Genomic DNA, 22,955 nt, shown 5'->3' with positions numbered 1-22,955 from the left:
AGTACTGAGGGAGTGCTGCACTGTCGGAGGGTCAGTACTGAGGGAGTGCTGCACTGTCGGAGTGTCAGTACTGAGGGAGTGCTGCACTGTCGGAGGGTCAGTACTGAGGGAGTGCTGCACTGTCGGAGAGTCAGTACTGAGGGAGTGCTGCACTGTCGGAGGGTCAGTACTGAGGGAGTGCTGCACTGTCGAGAGTCAGTACTGAGGGAGTGCTGCACTGTCGGAGAGTCAGTACTGAGGGCGTGCTGCACTGTCGGAGGGTCAGTACTGAGGGAGTGCTGCACTGTCGGAGAGTCAGTACTGAGGGAGTGCTGCACTGTCGGAGAGTCAGTACTGAGGGAGTGCTGCACTGTCGGAGAGTCAGTACTGAGGGCGTGCTGCACTGTCGGAGAGTCAGTACTGAGGGAGTGCTGCACTGTCAGAGGGTCAGTACTGAGGGAGTGCTGCACTGTCGGAGAGTCAGTACTGAGGGAGTGCTGCACTGTCGGAGGGTCAGTACTGAGGGAGTGCTGCACTGTCGGAGAGTCAGTACTGAGGGAGTGCTGCACTGTCGGAGAGTCAGTACTGAGGGAGTGCTGCACTGTCGGAGAGTCAGTACTGAGGGAGTGCTGCACTGTCGGAGGGTCAGTACTGAGGTAGTGCTGCACTGTCGGAGGGTCAGTACTGAGGGAGTGCTGCACTGTCGGAGAGTCAGTACTGAGGGAGTGCTGCACTGTCGGAGGGTCAGTACTGAGGGAGTGCTGCACTGTCGGAGGGTCAGTACAGAGGGAGCGCTGCACTGTCGGAGGGTCAGTACTGAGGGAGTGCTGCACTGTCGGAGAGTCAGTACTGAGAGAGCGCTGCACTGTCGGAGGGTCAGTACTGAGGGAGCGCTGCACTGTCGGAGAGTCAGTAGTGAGGGAGTGCTGCACTGTCGGAGGGTCAGTACTGAGGGAGTGCTGCACTGTCGGAGGGTCAGTACTGAGGGAGTGCTGCACTGTCGGAGAGTCAGTACTGAGGGAGCGCTGCACTGTCGGAGGGTCAGTACTGAGGGAGTGCTGCACTGTCGGAGGGTCAGTACTGAGGGAGTGCTGCACTGTCGGAGTGTCAGTACTGAGGGAGTGCTGCACTGTCGGAGGGTCAGTACTGAGGGAGTGCTGCACTGTCGGAGAGTCAGTACTGAGGGAGTGCTGCACTGTCGGAGGGTCAGTACTGAGGGAGTGCTGCACTGTCGGAGAGTCAGTACTGAGGGAGTGCTGCACTGTCGGAGAGTCAGTACTGAGGGCGTGCTGCGCTGTCGGAGGGTCAGTACTGAGGGAGTGCTGCACTGTCAGAGAGTCAGTACTGAGGGAGTGCTGCACTGTCGGAGAGTCAGTACTGAGGGAGTGCTGCACTGTCGGAGAGTCAGTACTGAGGGCGTGCTGCACTGTCGGAGAGTCAGTACTGAGGGAGTGCTGCACTGTCAGAGGGTCAGTACTGAGGGAGTGCTGCACTGTCGGAGAGTCAGTACTGAGGGAGTGCTGCACTGTCGGAGGGTCAGTACTGAGGGAGTGCTGCACTGTCGGAGAGTCAGTACTGAGGGAGTGCTGCACTGTCGGAGGGTCAGTACTGAGGGAGCGCTGCACTGTCGGAGAGTCAGTAGTGAGGGAGTGCTGCACTGTCGGAGGGTCAGTACTGAGGGAGTGCTGCACTGTCGGAGGGTCAGTACTGAGGGAGTGCTGCACTGTCGGAGAGTCAGTACTGAGGGAGCGCTGCACTGTCGGAGGGTCAGTACTGAGGGAGTGCTGCACTGTCGGAGGGTCAGTACTGAGGGAGTGCTGCACTGTCGGAGTGTCAGTACTGAGGGAGTGCTGCACTGTCGGAGGGTCAGTACTGAGGGAGTGCTGCACTGTCGGAGAGTCAGTACTGAGGGAGTGCTGCACTGTCGGAGGGTCAGTACTGAGGGAGTGCTGCACTGTCGAGAGTCAGTACTGAGGGAGTGCTGCACTGTCGGAGAGTCAGTACTGAGGGCGTGCTGCACTGTCGGAGGGTCAGTACTGAGGGAGTGCTGCACTGTCGGAGAGTCAGTACTGAGGGAGTGCTGCACTGTCGGAGAGTCAGTACTGAGGGAGTGCTGCACTGTCGGAGAGTCAGTACTGAGGGCGTGCTGCACTGTCGGAGAGTCAGTACTGAGGGAGTGCTGCACTGTCAGAGGGTCAGTACTGAGGGAGTGCTGCACTGTCGGAGAGTCAGTACTGAGGGAGTGCTGCACTGTCGGAGGGTCAGTACTGAGGGAGTGCTGCACTGTCGGAGAGTCAGTACTGAGGGAGTGCTGCACTGTCGGAGAGTCAGTACTGAGGGAGTGCTGCACTGTCGGAGAGTCAGTACTGAGGGAGTGCTGCACTGTCGGAGGGTCAGTACTGAGGTAGTGCTGCACTGTCGGAGGGTCAGTACTGAGGGAGTGCTGCACTGTCGGAGAGTCAGTACTGAGGGAGTGCTGCACTGTCGGAGGGTCAGTACTGAGGGAGTGCTGCACTGTCGGAGGGTCAGTACAGAGGGAGCGCTGCACTGTCGGAGGGTCAGTACTGAGGGAGTGCTGCACTGTCGGAGAGTCAGTACTGAGAGAGCGCTGCACTGTCGGAGGGTCAGTACTGAGGGAGCGCTGCACTGTCGGAGAGTCAGTAGTGAGGGAGTGCTGCACTGTCGGAGGGTCAGTACTGAGGGAGTGCTGCACTGTCGGAGGGTCAGTACTGAGGGAGTGCTGCACTGTCGGAGAGTCAGTACTGAGGGAGCGCTGCACTGTCGGAGGGTCAGTACTGAGGGAGTGCTGCACTGTCGGAGGGTCAGTACTGAGGGAGTGCTGCACTGTCGGAGTGTCAGTACTGAGGGAGTGCTGCACTGTCGGAGGGTCAGTACTGAGGGAGTGCTGCACTGTCGGAGAGTCAGTACTGAGGGAGTGCTGCACTGTCGGAGGGTCAGTACTGAGGGAGTGCTGCACTGTCGGAGAGTCAGTACTGAGGGAGTGCTGCACTGTCGGAGAGTCAGTACTGAGGGCGTGCTGCGCTGTCGGAGGGTCAGTACTGAGGGAGTGCTGCACTGTCAGAGAGTCAGTACTGAGGGAGTGCTGCACTGTCGGAGAGTCAGTACTGAGGGAGTGCTGCACTGTCGGAGAGTCAGTACTGAGGGCGTGCTGCACTGTCGGAGAGTCAGTACTGAGGGAGTGCTGCACTGTCAGAGGGTCAGTACTGAGGGAGTGCTGCACTGTCGGAGAGTCAGTACTGAGGGAGTGCTGCACTGTCGGAGGGTCAGTACTGAGGGAGTGCTGCACTGTCGGAGAGTCAGTACTGAGGGAGTGCTGCACTGTCGGAGGGTCAGTACTGAGGGAGCGCTGCACTGTCGGAGAGTCAGTAGTGAGGGAGTGCTGCACTGTCGGAGGGTCAGTACTGAGGGAGTGCTGCACTGTCGGAGGGTCAGTACTGAGGGAGTGCTGCACTGTCGGAGAGTCAGTACTGAGGGAGCGCTGCACTGTCGGAGGGTCAGTACTGAGGGAGTGCTGCACTGTCGGAGGGTCAGTACTGAGGGAGTGCTGCACTGTCGGAGTGTCAGTACTGAGGGAGTGCTGCACTGTCGGAGGGTCAGTACTGAGGGAGTGCTGCACTGTCGGAGAGTCAGTACTGAGGGAGTGCTGCACTGTCGGAGGGTCAGTACTGAGGGAGTGCTGCACTGTCGGAGAGTCAGTACTGAGGGAGTGCTGCACTGTCGGAGAGTCAGTACTGAGGGCGTGCTGCGCTGTCGGAGGGTCAGTACTGAGGGAGTGCTGCACTGTCAGAGAGTCAGTACTGAGGGAGTGCTGCACTGTCGGAGAGTCAGTACTGAGGGAGTGCTGCACTGTCGGAGAGTCAGTACTGAGGGCGTGCTGCACTGTCGGAGAGTCAGTACTGAGGGAGTGCTGCACTGTCAGAGGGTCAGTACTGAGGGAGTGCTGCACTGTCGGAGAGTCAGTACTGAGGGAGTGCTGCACTGTCGGAGGGTCAGTACTGAGGGAGTGCTGCACTGTCGGAGGGTCAGTACTGAGGGAGTGCTGCACTGTCGGAGAGTCAGTACTGAGGGAGTGCTGCACTGTCGGAGAGTCAGTACTGAGGGAGTGCTGCACTGTCGGAGGGTCAGTACTGAGGGCGTGCTGCACTGTCGGAGAGTCAGTACTGAGGGAGTGCTGCACTGTCGGAGAGTCAGTACTGAGGGAGTGCTACACTGTCGGAGGTATCATTACACTGTACCAATGAGCATATCAAAGTTCTCTTTGGTGTCCAGGTCAATATTCATCATTCATCCAATATCACAAAAACATTAATTTTCCAGTCATTATCACATTGCTGTTTGTTGAATTCTGCTCTGCACAAACTGGCCACTGTTTATCTGACATTACAATCAATGACTCCTTTTCAACATTTGCTCTTTTGCACTTTGGAACAGCCTGAAGTTATTTTCTTTCTCTCAGTAACGTTACCACCTACACCACCTGATCCAGGTTATCAAAGCAAAGAAATCCATTTCCTGACAAGAACTCGTTCCAGGAGATGTTTACTCCATCACTTCACTGATCATTTAATTGTGATCGCTGAGCAGGCTTCTCCAGTCCCTGGGACAGGACCAAGACAATTGTCTCGAGAAACAATGCAGCAACAAAATTGCCTGCTGCTATTTTTAACCCAGTCCAGACCCAGTATATAATCACTCTGTTGAGTTCTGTATCAAACCCAGTCCAGACTTGGTGTTTTTTTTATTCGTTCATGGGATGTGGGCGTCGCTGGCCAGGCCAGCATTTATTGCCCATCCTTAATTGCCCTTGAGAAGGTGGTGGTGAGCTGCCTTCTTGAACTGCTGCAGTCCATGTGGCGTAGGTAGTTCCAGGATTTTGACCCAGCGAAAGTGAAGGAACGGCGATATAGTTCCGAGTCAGGATGGTGTGTGACTTGAACGGGAACTTGCAGGTGGTGATGTTCCCATGTATTTGCTGCCCTTGTCCTTCTAGTTGGTAGAGGCCGCGGGTTTGGAAGGTGCTGTCGAAGGAGCCTTGGTGCATTGCTGCAGTGCATCTTGTAGATGGTACACACTGCTGCCACTGTGCGTCGGTGGTGGAGGGTGTGAATGTTTGTAGATGGGGTGCCAATCAAGCGGGCTGCTTTGTCCTGGATGGTGTCGAGCTTTTTGAGTGTTGTTGGAGCTGCACCCATTCAGGCAAGTGGAGAGTATTCCATCACACCCCTGACTTGTGCCTTGTAGATGGTGGACAGGCTTTGGGGAGTCAGGAGGTGAGTTACTCGCTGCAGGATTCCTAGCCTCTGACCTGCTCTTGTCGCCATGGTATTTATATGGCTACTCCAGTTCAGTTTCTGGTCAATGGTAACCCTAGGATGTTGATAGTGGGGGATTTAGCGATGGTAATGCCGTTGAATGTCAAGGGGAGATGGTTAGATTCTCTCTTGTTGGAGATGGTCATTGCCTGGCACTTTTTTTTTAGAATTAGAATATTACAGCGCAGTACAGGCCCTTCGGCCCTCGATGTTGCGCCGATCATCTGACCTACACTATTCCATTTACATCCATATGTCTATCCAATGACCACTTAAATGCCCTTAAAGTTGGCGAGTCTACTACTGTTGCAGGCAGGGCGTTCCACGCCCCTACTACTCTCTGCGTCAAGAAACTACCTCTGACATCTGTCCTATATCTTTCACCCCTCAACTTAAAGCTATGTCCCCTCGTGTTTGCCATCCTCATCCGAGGAAAAAGACTCTCACTATCCACCCTATCTAACCCTCTGATTATCTTGTATGTCTCTATTAAGTCACCTCTCCTCCTCCTTCTCTCCAACGAAAACAACCCCAAGTCCCTCAGCCTTTCCTCGTAAGACCTTCCTTCCATACCAGGCAACATCCTAGTAAATCTCCTCTGCACCCTTTCCAAAGCTTCCACATCCTTCCTATAATGCGGTGACCAGAACTGCACGCAATACTCAAGGTGCGGCCTCACCAGAGTTCTGTACAGCTGCATCATGACCTCGTGGCTCCGAAACTCGATCCCCCTACTAATAAAAGCTAACACACCATATGCCTTCTTAACAGCCCTATTAACCTGGGTAGCAACTTTCAGGGATTTATGTACCTGGATACCAAGATCTCTCTGCTCATCTACACTACCAAGAATCTTCCCATTAGCCCAGTACTCTGCATTGCTGTTACTCCTTCCAAAGTGAATCACCTCACACTTCTCCGCATTAAACTCCATTTGCCATCTCTCAGCCCAGCTCTGCAGCCTATCTATGTCCCTCTGTACCCTACAACACCCTTCGACACTATCCACAACTCCACCGACCTTCGTGTCATCCGCAAATTTACTAACCCACCCTTCTACACCCTCATCCAGGTCGTTTATAAAAATGACAAACAGCAGTGGCCCCAAAACAGAACCTTGCGGTACACCACTAGTAACTAAACTCCAGGATGAACATTTGCCATCAACCACCACCCTCTGTCTTCTTTCAGCTAGCCAATTTCTGATCCAAAGCTCTAAATCACCTTCAACCCCATACTTGCGTATTTTCTGCAATAGCCTACCGTGGGGAACCTTATCAAACGCCTTACTGAAATCCATATACACCACATCCACGGCTTTACCCTCATCCACCTGTTTGGTCACCTTCTCGAAAAACTCAATAAGGTTTGTGAGGCACGACCTACCTTTCACAAAACCGTGCTGACTATCGCAAATGAACTTATTCTTTTCAAGATGATTATAAATCCTGTCTCTTATAACCTTTTCCAACATTTTACCCACAACCGAAGTAAGGCTCACAGGTCTATAATTACCAGGGCTGTCTCTACTCCCCTTCTTGAACAAGGGGACAACATTTGCTATCCTCCAGTCCTCCGGCACTACTCCTGTCGACAATGACGACATAAAGATCAACAACAACGGCTCTGCAATCTCCTCCCTGGCTTCCCAGAGAATCCTAGGATAAATACCATCTGGCCCAGGGGACTTATCTATTTTCACTCTTTCCAAAATTGCTAACACCTCCTCCTTGTGAATCTCAATCCCATCTAGCCTAGTAGGCTGTATCTCAGTAATCTCCTCGGCAACATTTTCTTTTTCTACTGTAAATACTGACGAAAAATATTCATTTAACGCTTCCCCTATCTCCTCTGATTCCGCACACAACTTCCCACTACTATCCTTGATTGGCCCTGTTCTAACTCTTATCATTCGTTTATTCCTGATATACCTATAGAAAGCCTTAGGGTTTTCTTTGATCCTATCCGCCAATGACTTCTCGTGTCCTCTCCTTGCTCTTCTTAGCCCTCCCTTTAGATCCTTCCTGGCTAGCTTGTAACTCTCAAGCGCCCTAACTGAGCCTTCACGTCTCATCCTAACATAAGCCGCCCTCTTCCTCTTGACAAGCGCTTCAACTTCTTGAGTAAACCACGGCTCCCTCGCTCGACAACTTCCTCCCTGCCTGACAGGTACATACTTATCAAGGACACGCATTAGCTGCTCCTTGAATAAGCTCCACATTTCGTTTGTGCCCATCCCCTGCAGTTTCCTTCCCCATCCTACACATCCTAAATCTTGCCTAATCGCGTCATAATTTCCTTTCCCCCAGCTATAATTCTTGCCCTGCGGTATATACCTGTCCCTGCCCATCGCTAAGGTAAACCTAACCGAATTGTGATCACTATCGCCAAAGTGCTCACCTACATCTAAATCGAACACCTGGCCGGGTTCATTACCCAGTACCAAATCCAATGTGGCATCGCCCCTGGTTGGCCTGTCCACATACTGTGTCAGAAAACCCTCCTGCACACACTGGACAAAAACAGACCCATCTAAAGTACTCGAACTATAGTATTTCCAGTCAATATTTGGAAAGTTAAAGTCCCCCATAACCACTACCCTGTTACTCTCGCTCCTGTCGAGAATCATCTTCGCTATCCTTTCCTCTACATCTCTGGAACTATTCGGAGGTCTATAGAAAACTCCCAACAGGGTGACCTCTCCTCTCCTGTTTCTAACCTCGGCCCATACTACCTCAGTCGACGAGTCCTCAAACGTCCTTTCTGCCGCTGTAATACTTTCCTTGATTCACAATGCCACACCCCCCCCCTCTTTTACCCTCTTCTCTGTTCTTACTGAAACATCTAAATCCCGGAACCTGCAACATCCATTCCTGCCCCTGCTCTACCCATGTCTCCGAAATGGCCACAACATCAGGATCCCAGGTACCAACCCATGCTGCAAGCTCACCCACCTTATTCCGGATGCTCCTGGCGCAAATGTTACTTGCCACTTATCAGCCCAAACCTGGATATTGTCCAGGTCTTGCTGCATTTCTACACATTAATCCAACACTACTGTGATGTTCACTCTGGTGTTGGACACCCTCGAGATGCTCCCTCCTTTTGGTAGTTGTAAGTACTGTCCTGGATGCAGGCAAGTCCTTGTGTGGATATTTACAGTGGGCGCCTCCAATGTTGCCACGGTTACCAGGAGGACGGTCACCATTACTGCAACCCACCATGCTCTAGTGGTTAATCTGAAACGAAACAATTAAACAAACTGCTGCTCGCCCTCCTGTCGGCAGAGACATGATATGAGTCATGTAGTTTGACTTGAGATCATTGGGAATGGTGTTACCTGTGCGGCATTCCTGAAAAATAAAATACCAATCCCATCACTTTAAGATTTTTCCTTTTCCAATCTATCTGTTCAGGATATACCTATACCAAACCTCTGAGCTGACACATTTAGTCCAACATTTACTGTTGTCCAAACAGAAACCACTGAGAGAGTGTGTGTGATTTTATTGTCTCCTAGAATCTCTTTAAATTTCAGGTTAGAATACCAACTCAAATTAATTTAATTTAATTCATCATCTTCAGTTCATTGTTGATATCTGATCAATTTCCTGAAGCTAACAGCAATCTTGTTGCAATAAATTTTGAAAGTTATATGGTTAGTTTAAACTGCTAGAGGAAAGAGTTAACTTTCTGCTGCTCTGAAAGGGGGTGGGGCGAAAACATTCTCAGATGAATTAGTGATGATGTCACCACCCTTTTACCTACAAAGACAGAACAAGCCACGAGCTATGGAATAGTCTAAACATGTACTTTTCAAACAAACAAGAAATTTTCCAATTAGCAGTATCCAACATTAAAAATTATCCTGTTCTCACATGCATGAATTTATATCTGGATTAAAATCCCCGAGTTTATTAAAATAGAGTCAGGTTGTGATTATTCGCCAGAAATCTCAACTCGAACCTTATAACTTAAACAATTAGTTTGTTTACACCTTCCTTTTGATCCAACTCATATTCCTCTCTGTGAATTTTTTTTTAAATGTGCTGACTCCCCTTTTGCGCAACCACTCTTGAAGGAAGCAAGCAAGCACGTTAAAACTTACACACATACATTATCCACACAATTTCTGCAACACTCATTCAATTTAACAACTTAAGATGAAGGAAAGAAAACAAAGGAAATAAAATGCATCAGTGGTCTTGGTCTTTCATTTAAAGCTGCCAAACTTCAAACAGTGGCCTCTCACAGGCATGGGGGAAGGAAAGGGTGCTCTTTCAGTTTTTCACCCATAGGAACAATCAAATTGACAGTGCTGAGTATCATTGCCCATCGTTCCCCTGAAAGGAATCCTTCTCTCTCTTGCCAAAACAAAGTGTGTACTTTAACAGTTTCTCATCCATTTTATACAGCTTTCAAAACTTTAGAACGGCATTCAGGACCAGGCCATTGAAGGTTAATAAGCCATTAGTTTGGTGCCACAGACACAGCTAACACAGACAGACAAGGAAATCACATGACACTAATATAATACACAAACAGCAACTTATGCACACACAAGTTTTCTGCCTTTTTTATCTTTTCCAACAGCATTTTAATTTACTGTGGTGCTTCCAACTTAATTCCTACTAACACTTCTCTGACTCCTGTCGATGTCTGCTCAGGACGGTTCCCTAAAATGTTAAAACAACCCCAAATTATTTACTGCCGATCTTCTTTCTACATGACTGCTGCACACCATGCATCCATTCTCTTGGCCTTATCTGCCCATGACACAGAGCTACAATTCCCTTTTCCTTTTTATCCTTCATCTATTTGTTTGATCTTTATGTGAGATGACATTTTAGTTTCTTAAAAGTAACTTGCTAAATTACACTGGACTTTTTTCATCTCAAAGTTATCCCAAATTCAAATCACAGTGTTGCTCAGGTGACAGATTTTGTTCATGTTCCGTTGATTTCTTCCCAAAAGAAACATTTCTCTATATTTATAGAAACCACCTAGAATGCTTGTTTTTTCAGTTTGTCTAAATTTGACTTTTCCCTTAAACTTCAAAACATTTCTATCAGGGAAGTCAGCATTTTACATTAAACTCCAATTGTTTCCAAACTTTTAACATTTTGTAAGAGGTTCCTAACTTAAGGATTTGTTTAAATACACCACCACCTTCTCAAGGGAAATTAGGGATGGGCAATAAATGCTGGCCTAGCCAGTGACGCCCACATCCCATGAATGAATAAAAAAAAATCTATACAGGTCATTAATATAGGAGTCCACAGATGCACCAATCATCTGTGCCCACGTATTAAATTTGGCTCTTTCCAAGATTTTATTGCTACAGAGATTAAATTATTTATCAAAGGCTTTAAGTGCCTCTTCGAATTTATCGGCAACCTCACTGATCCCTTGTTGGACAATCGTGTTGTTTGCTATCACTCCTACTGGGTGCTTCAACTTTGAGAGTGCACCTCCTGTGCTATGTGGGAGCTCCAGGATGCTTCCTGTATCCTGCAGAACCATTCGTGCAGGAAGTGTCGTCAATTGCAGCAGCTTGAGCTCCGGGTTTTGGAACTTGAGCGGCAGCTGGCGACACTGCGGTGCATTCATGAGGATGAGAGCTACAGTGGATTGCATTTATAGATGTGATCATTCCACAGATTAAGAGTATGCAGGGAGAGAGGGAATGGGTGACCACCAGGCAGTCAAAAAGAAACAGGCAAATAGTGCAGGAGACCCCTGAGAACATCTCACTCTCCAACAGGTATTCAGTTCTGAATACTGAGGTAAGTGATGCTTCACCTGGGGAGTGCAGACAGAGCCAAGTCCATGGCACCATGGGTGGCACAGCTGCACAGGGGAGTACAGGGAAGACTGGAAGAGCCATAGTGATAGGTGATTCAATAGTCAGGGGAACAGGCAGGTGTTTCCGTGGCCACAGACGTGAATCCTGGATGGTGTGTTGCCTCCCTGGTGCCAGGGTCAAGGATGTCACTGCGCAGCTGCAGAGCATCCTGAAGGGGGAGGGTGAACAGCCAGCAGTCGTGGTCCACATCGGAACCAATGATATAGGGAGAAAGAGGGGTGTGGTCCTGTAGACAGAATTCAGCAAGCAGGACCTCAAAAGTAGTAATCTCCGGATTACTGCCAGTCCCATGTGCAAGTGAGTATAGAGTCATAGACTCATAGAGTGATACAGCACTGAAACAGGCCCTTCGGCCCACCGAATAGAAATAGAAGGATAAAACAGATGAATGCATGGCTGGAAGGATGGTGCAGGAGGGAGGGCTTTAGATTCCTGGGACATTGGGACCGGCTCTGGGGGAGATGGGATCTGTACAGGCCGGACGGGTTGCACCTGAACAGAGCCGGGACTGAGTTCCTTGCAGGACGTTTTGCTAGTGCTGTTGGGGAGGGTTTAAACTAGTTTGGCAGGGGGATGGGGACCTGAGGGTAGACTCAGCTGGGACAAAATCAGAAATGAAAATGGAAGGCAGAAAATTAATGGATGAGTCTGGAAGACAGAGGAAACAAAGGTCAGAAAAAAAAAAAGTTTGGCAGTGCTCAAGGGTATCTATTTCAATGTAAGGAGTATAGCAAATAAAGCAGATGAGCTGAGGGCACAGATAGACACGTGGCAGTATGATATCATAGCTATTACAGAAACATGGCTTAAGGAGGGACAGGAATGGCAGCTCAACATTCCTGGTTACAGGGTTTTCAGACATGATAGGGAGGAGGAATAAGAAAGGAGGGGGAGTGGCAATTTTGGTCAAAGAAACTATTACAGCTGTGAGGAGGGATGATATGTTGGAAGGTTCATCAAATGAGGCCATATGGATTGAGCTAAGGAACAAAAAAGGGGCAATCACACTGCGAGGAGTGTACTATAGACCCCAAAACAGTCAGAGGGATATAGAGAGCAGATATGTCGGTAAATCTTTGAGAAGGGCAAGAATAATAGGGCAGTATTAGAATTAGAATTAGAATATTACAGCGCAGTACAGGCCCTTCGGCCCTCGATGTTGTGCTGACCTGTGAAACCATCTGACCTACACTATTCCATTTTCATCCATATGTCTATCCAAAGACCACTTAAATGCCCTTAAAGTTGGCGAGTCTACTACTGTTGCAGGCAGGGTGTTCCACGCCCCTACTGCTCTCTGAGTAAAGAAACTACCTCTGACATCTGTCCTATATCTATCACCCCTCAACTTAAAGCTATGTCCCCTCGTGTTTGCCATAAAACTAATACAGAAAATTAGTAATTTCTGTCAGATGTTGACATACCAATTATGCAGTTGGAACTGGTCCAGGCTGCTGGATAACAGGCTGCTCTGGTTTGCCTCCCTTCTGTTCTGAAATGGGTGTAGTTGGCAAGATCTCATCCTTAGGCTCAACAATGCTGACGTGATCAGGCAGAGGTTTTTTGGGACCAATTTTACCACTTGGATCCCACGGCAGCATGATCTTAACCTTAATTCCCAGTACACCTTGTCTTAGCAGTACATGACGCACAGCAGTATCAACGTAGTAGTTGACTGGATCACCACTGTGGATTATCAGACCGTCAACAAACTTCATGGACTTGGCTCTCTGGCCTCGGAGTTTTCCGGAAACTACCACCTCACAGCCCTTGGCTCCACTTTCCATAATGAAGCGGAGAACACCATAGCAGGCTCTACGCACAGCCAGGCCTCCCAGCAATTTGTAGCGCAGGGACTCTGCCTGAGCAATGGTACAGAGCCCTCGAGTGGCAACCTTTTCAGCATAAAGCTCAACACTTCCCTCTGGGAAACCAAATTGCTTCTGAACAACAGCAGTCAGCTCACGGATTTGGCGACCTTTCTCACCCAGCACGTTCTGCGTCCTGGTCGCCAAAATGATGATCTCGGTCCTGGTCGGTGTGACTCGCACCTCCACACCGCTGTACCCGTCCTCGGCCAACTCGCGGGTCAGGAATTCGTTGAGTTCGGCCTTGAAGATCCCGTCCGCCACGAACTTTCGCTTCTTGGAGATCTGCGCCGCCATTTTCCTCGGCGGAGCTGCGGCGAAAAAGTAGGGGATTTTAATTATCCCAGTATTAACTGGGATAGTTTTCGTGTGAAAGGAATTGAGGGAGCAGAATTCCTGAGGTGCATTCAGGAGAACTTTCTTGCCCAGTATGTAGCAAGTCCAACAAGAGAGGGAGCAATTTTAGACTTAGTTTTAGGAAATTAAGATGGGCAGGTGGAAGGAGTAGCAGTGGGAGAGCATTTTGGTGATAGTGATCATAATTCAGTCAGTTTTAACATAATTATGGAAAAGGACAGAGATAGAACAGGAGTTAGAGTTCTCAATTGGGGCAAGGCCAATTTTACTGAACTGAGGAGTTATTTCGTGAAAGTGGACTGGAAACAGCTACTTGAAGGTAAATCAGTGTCAGAGCAGTGGGAAGCATTCAAAGGGGAGATTCAAGGGGTTCAGGATAAACATGGTCCCACAAAGAAAAAGGGTGAGACGGCCAAATCTAGAGCCCCATGGATGTCAAGGAGTCTACAGGGTAAGATAAGGCAGAAAAGGAAAGCTTATGTATGACACCGAGAACTCAATACTACAGAAAACCGAGAGGAGTATAGAAACTGGAGGGGTGAAATCAAAAAGGAAATTAGGAAAACAAAGAGAGGGCAGGAAAGAATATTGGCAAGCAAAATCAAGGTGAACCCAAAGATGTTTTATCGATACATGAAGAGTAAGAGGATAACTAAGGAGAGAGTAGGGCTCATAAAAGACCAAAAAGGGAACCTATGTGTAGGGGCAGAAGATTGTTCTTAATGAATACTTTGCGTCTGTCTTCACAAAAGAGGGGGACAATGCAGATAATGTAGTTAAAGAGGAGGAGTGTGAAATATTGGATGTGATAAACATAGGGAGAGAGGAAGTATTAATGGGATTAGTATCCTTGAATGCTGATAAACCACCAGGGCCAGATGAAATGTACCATAGGCTGTTAAAGGAAGCAAGAGAGGAAATAGCAGAGGGTCTGACCATCATTTTACAGTCCTCACTGGATACAGGTGTGGTGCCGGAGGATTGGAGAACTGCTAATGTTGTACCTCTGTTTAAAAAGGGAGCGAGGGATAGACCAAATAATTACAGACCAGTCAGTCTAACCTCAGTAGCAGGCAAATTATTGGAATCTATTCTGAGAGACAGGATAAACTGTCACTTAGAAAGGCACAGGTTAATCAAGGATAGTCAGCATGGATTTGTTAAGGGAAGATCTTGTTTGACCAACTTGATCGAATTTTTTGAAGAAGTAGCAAGGAAGATAGATGAGGGTAGTGCAGTTGATGTGGTCTACATGGATTTTAGCAAGGTTTTTGAAAAGGTCCCACATGGCAGACTGGTTAAAAAAATAAAATCCCGTGGGATCCAGGGAAATGCAGCAAGGTGGATACAAAATTGGCTCAGTGGCAGGAAACAAAGGGTAATTGTTGACAGGTGTTTTAGCGACTGGAGGGCTGTTTCCAGTGGAGTTCCGCAGGGCTCAGTACTGGGTCCCCTGCTTTTTGTGGTATATATTAACGATTTGGACATAAATGTAGGGGGCATGATCAAGAAGTTTGCAGATGGCACACAGATTGCCCGTGTGGTAGATAGCGAGGAGGATAGCTGTAGGCTGCAGGAAAATATTGATGGTCTGGTCAGATGGGCAGAAAAGTGACAAATGGAATTCAACCTGGAGAAGTGTGAGGCCACAACTTGATGTAATTGCACGTGAGAGGGTACAGAGGAGATTTACGAGGATGTTGGCAGGACTGGAAAAATGCAGCTATGAGGAAAGATTGGATAGGCTGGGGTTGTTCTCCTTGGAACAGAGAAGGCTGAGGGGAGATCTGATTGAAATGTACAAAATTTTGAGGGGCCTGGATAGAGTGAAGGTGAAGGGTCTATTCACCTTAGCAGAGAGGTCAGTGACGAGGGGGCATAGATTTAAAGTGATTGGGAGAAAAATTAGAGGGGAGATGAGAAAAAACTTTTTCACCCAGAGGGTGGTGGGGGTCTGGAACTCACTGCCTGAAAGGGTAGTTGAGGCAGAAACCCTCCACTCATTCAATAGGAGTCTGGATATGCACCTCAAGTGCTGTAATTTGCAGGGCTACGGACCAAATGCTGGAAGGTGGGATTCAAGTGGGTGGATCGTTTTACGGCTGGTACCGAAACGATGGGCCAGGTGGCCTCTTTCTGTGCCTTAAACTTTCTATGATTTTATTGTATTAATACAGGAGGGTGCTCACTCACTCCATGTTATATTTGGTATGGAGTTGAGAAACAATTCTGAACCTTAAGAAACCTTTTCTCCATACTAGCCAATTTTGGACCTGATTGGGGCCTTCTGGATTCCGGAAATTCTCAGGCGTTCCCAATTTTGGATCCGTATTGCTTCCTTTTGTTTGCTCGGCTTTGCTAGGGTATTTCCCTTTAATTTTACATTTTTCAGACTTGGCTTGAGGTGTTTGTGTTCTGTTCAGGGCTTTCCTGCTCTCCCCAACCTTTCCCATGCTTTCCGATGATTACTGCACTTTTTCTCCTTGGTGAGGCTGAGTAATGACTGCTGACTGTGCTCGCCTCTCCAGTCACTGTGTTGACTGAGATAGCATTCTGCAGCTGATTTTTTTTTTTCTCAGTGAAACGTTTAAATAAATGGTCAGTTTCACTGTCTCACCAACCCTGGATCGTCGCTCACATGAAGACTCGGACCCGACCGCTGGATGTGCTGGACGTACCAATGCAGAGCCCCACGCTGCTGTAGTGTGGTCTGAGAGGCTGCAGAGCTCTTAACAGCCTCTTCCACTAAGTAGTTTTCTTACTGTACTGGGCCATTATTTATCTTTAAATTTCTCTGTTGTTCCTTAGTGTTTCTTCCAAACATAAGGAGATCTCCTGGTCACTTTCACCATTGTCACCACGTTGCATTGTTGGGTTTGTATTAGTAATGTTATAGGGTGTTCTGGAGAAAGACTTAGACTCTGGTAAAGGTTAACAATAACTCTTTGTTGAAAATAGAGACATTTTGTTGAAGCTTTGCATCTTGCAATCATCAGGACAATTCGCAAGAATACCAATGTAAGGGAAGCAACAAATTTATACTGTATAAGAAGAGTGCTGATTGGTTGGCAAATGGTCTCTGGTAGAGGCGTTGCCATGGAGAATGCACCAGTTTACGGTGACTGACAGTTCACTGCCAAACTTTGTATGAAATTTAAACCAGGCAGCTTGACTCTGATTGGTCAAGGCATTGCCCTGAGGAATGAACCAGCGAATGGCTGTCACTTATTTTGTTTTGCTGAAACAGGTGCAATGTGTGTACATGTTCTTTCTGTCTGCAAAGAACAAAGCCCTGTGTATTAATATATGTAACTTCCAGTACGTGCAAATGTGCCACACTACGAGCCCGACTGACAATCTTAAATTGGTTGTCAGTGTAATTCTTATGGGGATTATTGAGCAAATGTTGTCCAATGGCGGAACCGCATGTAATGTTGAACACTGTGTTTTGAGTTTTGCAAGCACGGGCTGGTTGAGTACGGCCTGTACCTTGCTCGTTGTGAACAGCAGAAGGGACAAGTTGTTTGATACAATTCGCCACTCCTTGGGACTCACGGCCTGTATAACTCGCATCACACTGGCATTGAAATTCATATATCACATTATTCATTTGTGTGATAGGCAAGATGTCTTTTTGGCTTGACGGCAACATCCTGTTAGTGGTGAACATCAACGCTACACTGGCCCAGGAATAACCTGGCATTAGAGTTTGAAAAGGAAGAATGTAAAAAGACCCATGAAAAGGACAAGAAAGCAGGATTACAACAATAACAGCATTTATATAGTGCCTTTAACATTACAAAACAACCCAAAGTAGGGGCAATTATTAAACACAATTCTGCAGTAGAAAGCTTCATTTGAAAGGTCATCACCAGCATAGGTGCAATAGCTGAATGGCCTCACTGTCTGCTGTAATTTCTACAATTTGACAAATTGCGAAGCTCAGTGGTTTCTCCTGCACCAGTGAAAATGCAGCATCAGCAGTCAGGGGAGCTTAGAGAAACATCTCTCTCTGTCAGACATGCCTGGACTAGCAGAGAGGAACAGCATCCAAACTCATTTATCATTTAAAACCAGCAAACATCACGCAGGAGGCTCTGCCTTTCCCAGAGGAGGGCGGGTGACACTGGCCAGTGCAAGGAAACTGAGTGTCCCAGTGGAGAGGCTCTGCCTGTCCCAGAGGAGGGCGGGTGACACTGGGCAGTGCAAGGAAACTGAGTGTCCCAGTGGAGAGGCTCTGCCTGTCCCAGAGGAGGGCGGGTGACACTGGCCGGTGCAAGGAAACTGAGTGTCCCAGTGGAGAGGCTCTGCCTGTCCCAGAGGAGGGCGGGTGACACTGGGCAGTGCAAGGAAACTGAGTGTCCCAGTGGAGAGGCTCTGCCTGTCCCAGAGGAGGGCGGGTGACACTGGGCAGTGCAAGGAAACTGAGTGTCCAGTGGGGAGGCTCTGCCTGTCCCAGAGGAGGGCGGGTGACACTGGGCAGTGCAAGGAAACTGAGTGTCCCAGTGGGGAGGCTCTGCCTGTCCCAGAGGAGGGCGGGTGACACTGGGCAGTGCAAGGAAACTGAGTGTCCCAGTGGAGAGGCTCTGCCTGTCCCAGAGGAGGGCGGGTGACACTGGGCAGTGCAGGAGAGTAGTCACTGTCTTGGTGGGGGAGGAGGGAATTTGAGTGTCCTGGTGGGGCAGAGTGGGAGGTAACTAGTTGTCTTGGGAGGGTTGGGTTGAGACGGGAATGGCCATGGTGGGTCTGAATACACCTGATCTGCTAGAGGGTTGTGGTGGAGGTGAGGCCTAGCTGGCTGTTCTCTGTTGCCTGTACAATGCAGCAAAGGAAGAGGGTGATTGCCAGAAGTGCTGGAACGGGTGATTTTCTGGCTGCCTTCCTGAGCTGTGCATCAGCACTGGTTTACTCTCACCCCTTCCCCGCCAGTGTACCCACATAACTGGGCCAGTGCCCCCCTATTGTGGTCAGCTGACCTCACCCTGACACTAGAATACTCCAGGCCCACAGGCCCCTTCTCAATTTCCCCAGGATCCAGGATATCACCATGGTATAGTGGGAGGGGGAGATATATGATGGGATAGAGGTATAATGGGAACACAGGAACAAGAGGATGCTATTCAGCCTCTCGATCCTGTCCACTGTTCAATTAAATCATGACTGATCTGTATCTTACCTCTGTCTAGCTGCCTTGGTTCCAGATCCCTTAATCCGCTTACCCAATAAAAATCTATTGATCCCAGTTTGGACCTTTTCAATTGACTCCCCGTCTCAATAGCTTTTTTGTAGGGGGGGCGTGGGGGGAGAGTTCCAGATTTACAACGTGTATTGAATGCAGTAAAATGGCCCAGCATGTTTCACAGAAGCACTGTCATAAAATCATGGAATAGCTTCCCGCAGTAGGAGGCCATTTGGCCCATCGAGTCTGCACTGGCTCTTTTGAAGAGCAATCCAGTTAGTGTCACTCCCCTGCTCTTTCCTTCTATTCCTGCAATTTTATTCACCAAGTATTTATCCATTTCCCTTTTAAAGGTCACTATTGAATCTATATCTCCCACCCTATCCGGTAGTGTATTCTTTATTTGCTGTAGCAAAACCCTTCAAGATTTTAAATAGCTCCATCAAATTTCCTCTTAGCCTCTCTGCTTTAAGGAGAACAACCTCATCTTCTCCAGTCTATCCAGACAACTGTAATCCCTCATCCCTGGAACCATTCTAGTAAAATCTCTTCTGCACCCTCTCCAAAGCATTCACCTCTTTCCTAAAGTGTGGTGCCCAAAATTGGACGCAATATTCAAGCTGAGGCCAAATTAATGTTTTATTTCAGTTTAAAAGTATGTAAAATAAAGAGAGCAAAGAGAGTTAAACATGGGTTCCTTAGAGGCTGACACATCAGAAATCAAATGGGGAATGAGGAAATGGCTGAGATATTAAGCAAATACTTTAGGTGGAATTTTATGAGTGCCGCGGCATTCCCGACAGCGGGACCGGATGTCGTCGTAACTTCTACTCCCGCCACAATTCTCATTTCCCACACAATTTTGTATGTAAATGAGACGTGCAGTGACGGGCACGGGGGACATGTGGGATCATAGGGCAGGGGTGGCCTTTCATTGGTGGAACACGCCATCACTGCCCCAAGCACCATGATCGCCACAGATATAAAATATTCTAATCGTCATTTAGTAGTACGGAACTTGAGTATTGCTGAAAATAGAGACATGTTGTCAAAGCTTTTCATCTTGCACTCATCAGAACATCCCGCAAGAATACCAATGTAAGGGAAAACAACAATTTTATACTGTATGAGTAGAGAGTGCTGATTGGTTGACAAGTGAACTCTGATTGGTAGAGGCATTGCCATGGTGAATGCACCAGTTTATGGTGACTGACAGTTAAGTGCCAAGCTTTATTTGAAATTTAAACCAGGCAGCTTGACTCTGATTGGTCAAGGCATTGCCGTGAGGAATGAACCAGCGAATGGCTGTCACTTATTTTGTTTAGCTGAAACAAGTGCAATGTTTGTACATGTTCTTTCTGTGCTATAAAACATTCTGTGCTTTCAGCCTCATGGAGCAGTAACATTCCTTTCTTGTAAGTATCTTCAGAATAATTTAAATTAAAGCTTTTCCTTAAATTAAAATGTTTGTGCCTCCTTTAATTTATGAAAGCCACCACCAATTTCATATCATTTATTTTCCCTACAGTCAAAATGAATGACATGGCAGCCAGCAGGCAGTGTCCTGCCCCATAGTTCAGTGATGTCTCCCCGCAGGTTCTCCTCCAGACCATCGAGGAAAGGTAGGAGGTTCTCTTTCCTGCAGATGGAGTGCAAAGACCCTCCCATCTCACCAAGGTAGCCTGGATGGAGGTAGCAGAGGAGGTCATATTCTGAGAATTTCCATTTTTGTGTTAAAACTTGGGAATCTATAATTTTAAAAACTAAAAAGGGACATTAAATTATCTGGAGATTGCTGAACTTTTTTTTAAAAGGAAGGTGAACAAAAGGGTTGACCAGTAAACAACTCCTGGAAAACATGTGAGTTCAAGAAAACACAACAGCGGGTTTACCTTAAGAGCTATTTTGAGTTGTGACACACAGAATTTATGATTATCATGGGACTGAACCTGGGAACTGTTAAAAACCAGCTTCCTTTTTGGATTAAGGGAGTTGTTGGAGATCAGAAGAACAATCAGGACACTGTTACCTCTCTTTGAAGAATCCCTGCTCTTGAACAGCAAAAGCCTATATGAAGTTGTACTGTTGCCTCCTGCATTTTGAAGAAACCCTGAATATTTGCAAAAACCTTGCATCTTCAAATGAACTTTGCATCGAACATGTGAGTACTGAAACCTCTGCTGCACACCTGCTGTAAGATCTATGTGAAGCCTTCTGCATTTGATTTTCTTTGAACGCCTACCCAAACAGACTGTTCCTCAACCTCACCTGGAACGATTCCTAGTGGCAGCCAACTATTCGATTTTGGGACACCTTTCCAAAACAAAGGACTTCCTTCCATATCTTTGCAGACTAAATTCTTTTTTTTATTTCTTCTATTTCTTTGTAACTGGTTTTTGGATACATGTGTGTGTGCATGAGGGCTAGGATATAAATAATACAGGCCTTTAATATTTCAATTTGCCTATATATTTATTTCATTATTGGTTAAAACTTGGTTTATAATAAATGGATAATTTTGTTGTTTATTAAAGAAGCCTGGTTGGTGTGATTTATTCTGGGGACAAATAGAGTATCTAATTGGTTGTTTCAGTAAGTGGCAAAATGTATTGATATGTTGTGACCCGCAGAGAAGTGGGACTGAATTAACAGTGCACTCCTCCCACCTTGGTCGTAACATATTAATTGGGGGCTCTTGCTGGAATTAAACCCAACGCTGACAACGTTCACTTGTAAGTGGGGTAACAATAAGTGAAAAAGAAAAATTAAAGAAGCAGGTTTCTTGTGCAATAGGGTAAAGTCTGCACCACCGGAATGTCTGTAGCAGTTGCTGCAGCTTTTCTGGGGAAGGCGGATGTATCCCTCAGTGACCTGCGAAGCTTAACTAAGGATAAACTAAGGGCAGAGGCAGCAGAATTGGGGTTAGAATTGAAATCAGGAGCTACGAAAGCCAATTTAATCGAGGTAATGGTGCAACATTTGAAATTGGAAGAAGAAGGCAAATTAAAGGGTAGTGCAGTTGAATTAGTTAAGATTTGGTTACAGGTGAGGCAGATTGAACTTGAAAAGAAAAAAGAAATACAACAAAGAAAACTTGAGCAGGAACAGGATATAGAAAAACTTAAATTTGAGTTTGAAAAAGAAGTGACATTGAAAAAAACTTGAGTTCGAGGAAAAAGAGAGAAGCTGGAAGTAAAACAACAGAGTGGTTTTGCAGCAGTGGAGATTCTGGTCAGGGAGAATCTGAGTCCAGCCCAGCACCCAGTAAAAAGCTGCTTAAATTTATACAAGCTCTCCCTAAGTTTGAGGAAAAGGACATAGAGGCATTTTTCATTTCTTTTGGAACGATAGCCAAACAAATGAAATGGCCAAAGGAAAGCTGGACACTGCTTGTGCAAAGCAGGTTGATGTGCAGAGCTCATGATGTTTATGCCATGCTTTCTGAAGAGGATTCTGCAGATTATGAGATGGCAAAAAAGGCTATTCTCACTGCTTATGAGTTAGTCCCTGAAGCTTACCGACAGAGGTTTCAGAACCTCCAGAATTTGGCTGGGCAGACTTATATAGAATTTGAGAGGGTAAAACAAATTAATTCTGATCATTGGTTACGGGTACTAAAAATGGAAGCCATGTATGAGAACCTTAGGGAACTAATTCTCCTGGAAGAATTTAAGAAATCACTCCCTCCAAGTAGTGAGAACTCATGCAGAGAACCAGGAGGTTTCAATGGACAGACAGGCAGTGGAAATTGCTGATGATTATGATCTTGTTTATAAGCCCAAACCCTTTGTCCATCACCCCCACAAACCTGTGAAGGATAGAAGGTGGGACAGTGAAAGGAAGGCAAGTAGCCGGGGACAAGAAGGGACAGCTGGACACCCCAGGATCCTCTACTCAGGCTAGAAAAGGAGGTGCTGAGGGTGGAAGTGAGGTCTGCAAGCCTAAGTGTTATCATTATCACAAGGTGGGACATCTTCATTCAGAGTGCTGGAAGTTGTGAAGTAAACCCATGGGACTTGTTGGGGTATACAAAGTCAATGCGGAGAAAGGGGCCCTGATTGAGAGTACAGCAGATCAGACTGTAGCTTTAACTGCAGCTGTAAAGCCAAGTATAAAAACCATTGTGAGTCTAGGGGTTGTGAATAAGATACCAGAAAGTTATAGGGAATTCTTGTTGAAAAGAAAAGTAGCTCCTTATCCCGCAAGTGAGGCAGGCAAAACTAAGTTATACTTAGGGATACAGGAGCCACCCAAACTCTTTTGCTGGGGAAAGACATAAGATTTCCACAGGGGAGTGCACTGAATGCTAAAGTTTTAGTGAACGGTATTGGCAGGGAGTATATCAAGTTCACCTAAACTGTGACCTAATGTCT

At 47.2% G+C, this 22,955-nt stretch overlaps 1 protein-coding gene across 1 annotated transcript; it reads right to left on the bottom strand.

Annotated features, from left to right (window-relative positions):
* Positions 1 to 12,557: 12,557 nt before the first annotated feature.
* Positions 12,558 to 13,370, bottom strand: LOC137380488 (small ribosomal subunit protein uS3-like). The gene has a single exon (XM_068052387.1). It carries the CDS (start codon positions 13,341 to 13,343, stop codon positions 12,606 to 12,608), a length of 738 nt encoding a protein of 245 aa, XP_067908488.1. The 5' UTR covers positions 13,344 to 13,370; the 3' UTR covers positions 12,558 to 12,605.
* Positions 13,371 to 22,955: the final 9,585 nt, after the last annotated feature.

Source organism: Heterodontus francisci, chromosome 2 (assembly GCF_036365525.1).
Source record: "Heterodontus francisci isolate sHetFra1 chromosome 2, sHetFra1.hap1, whole genome shotgun sequence".
Lineage (NCBI taxonomy): Eukaryota > Metazoa > Chordata > Chondrichthyes > Heterodontiformes > Heterodontidae > Heterodontus > Heterodontus francisci.
The sequence above is the reverse complement of the archived record's forward strand: the minus strand, read 5'-3'. Positions and strand labels throughout refer to the sequence as shown.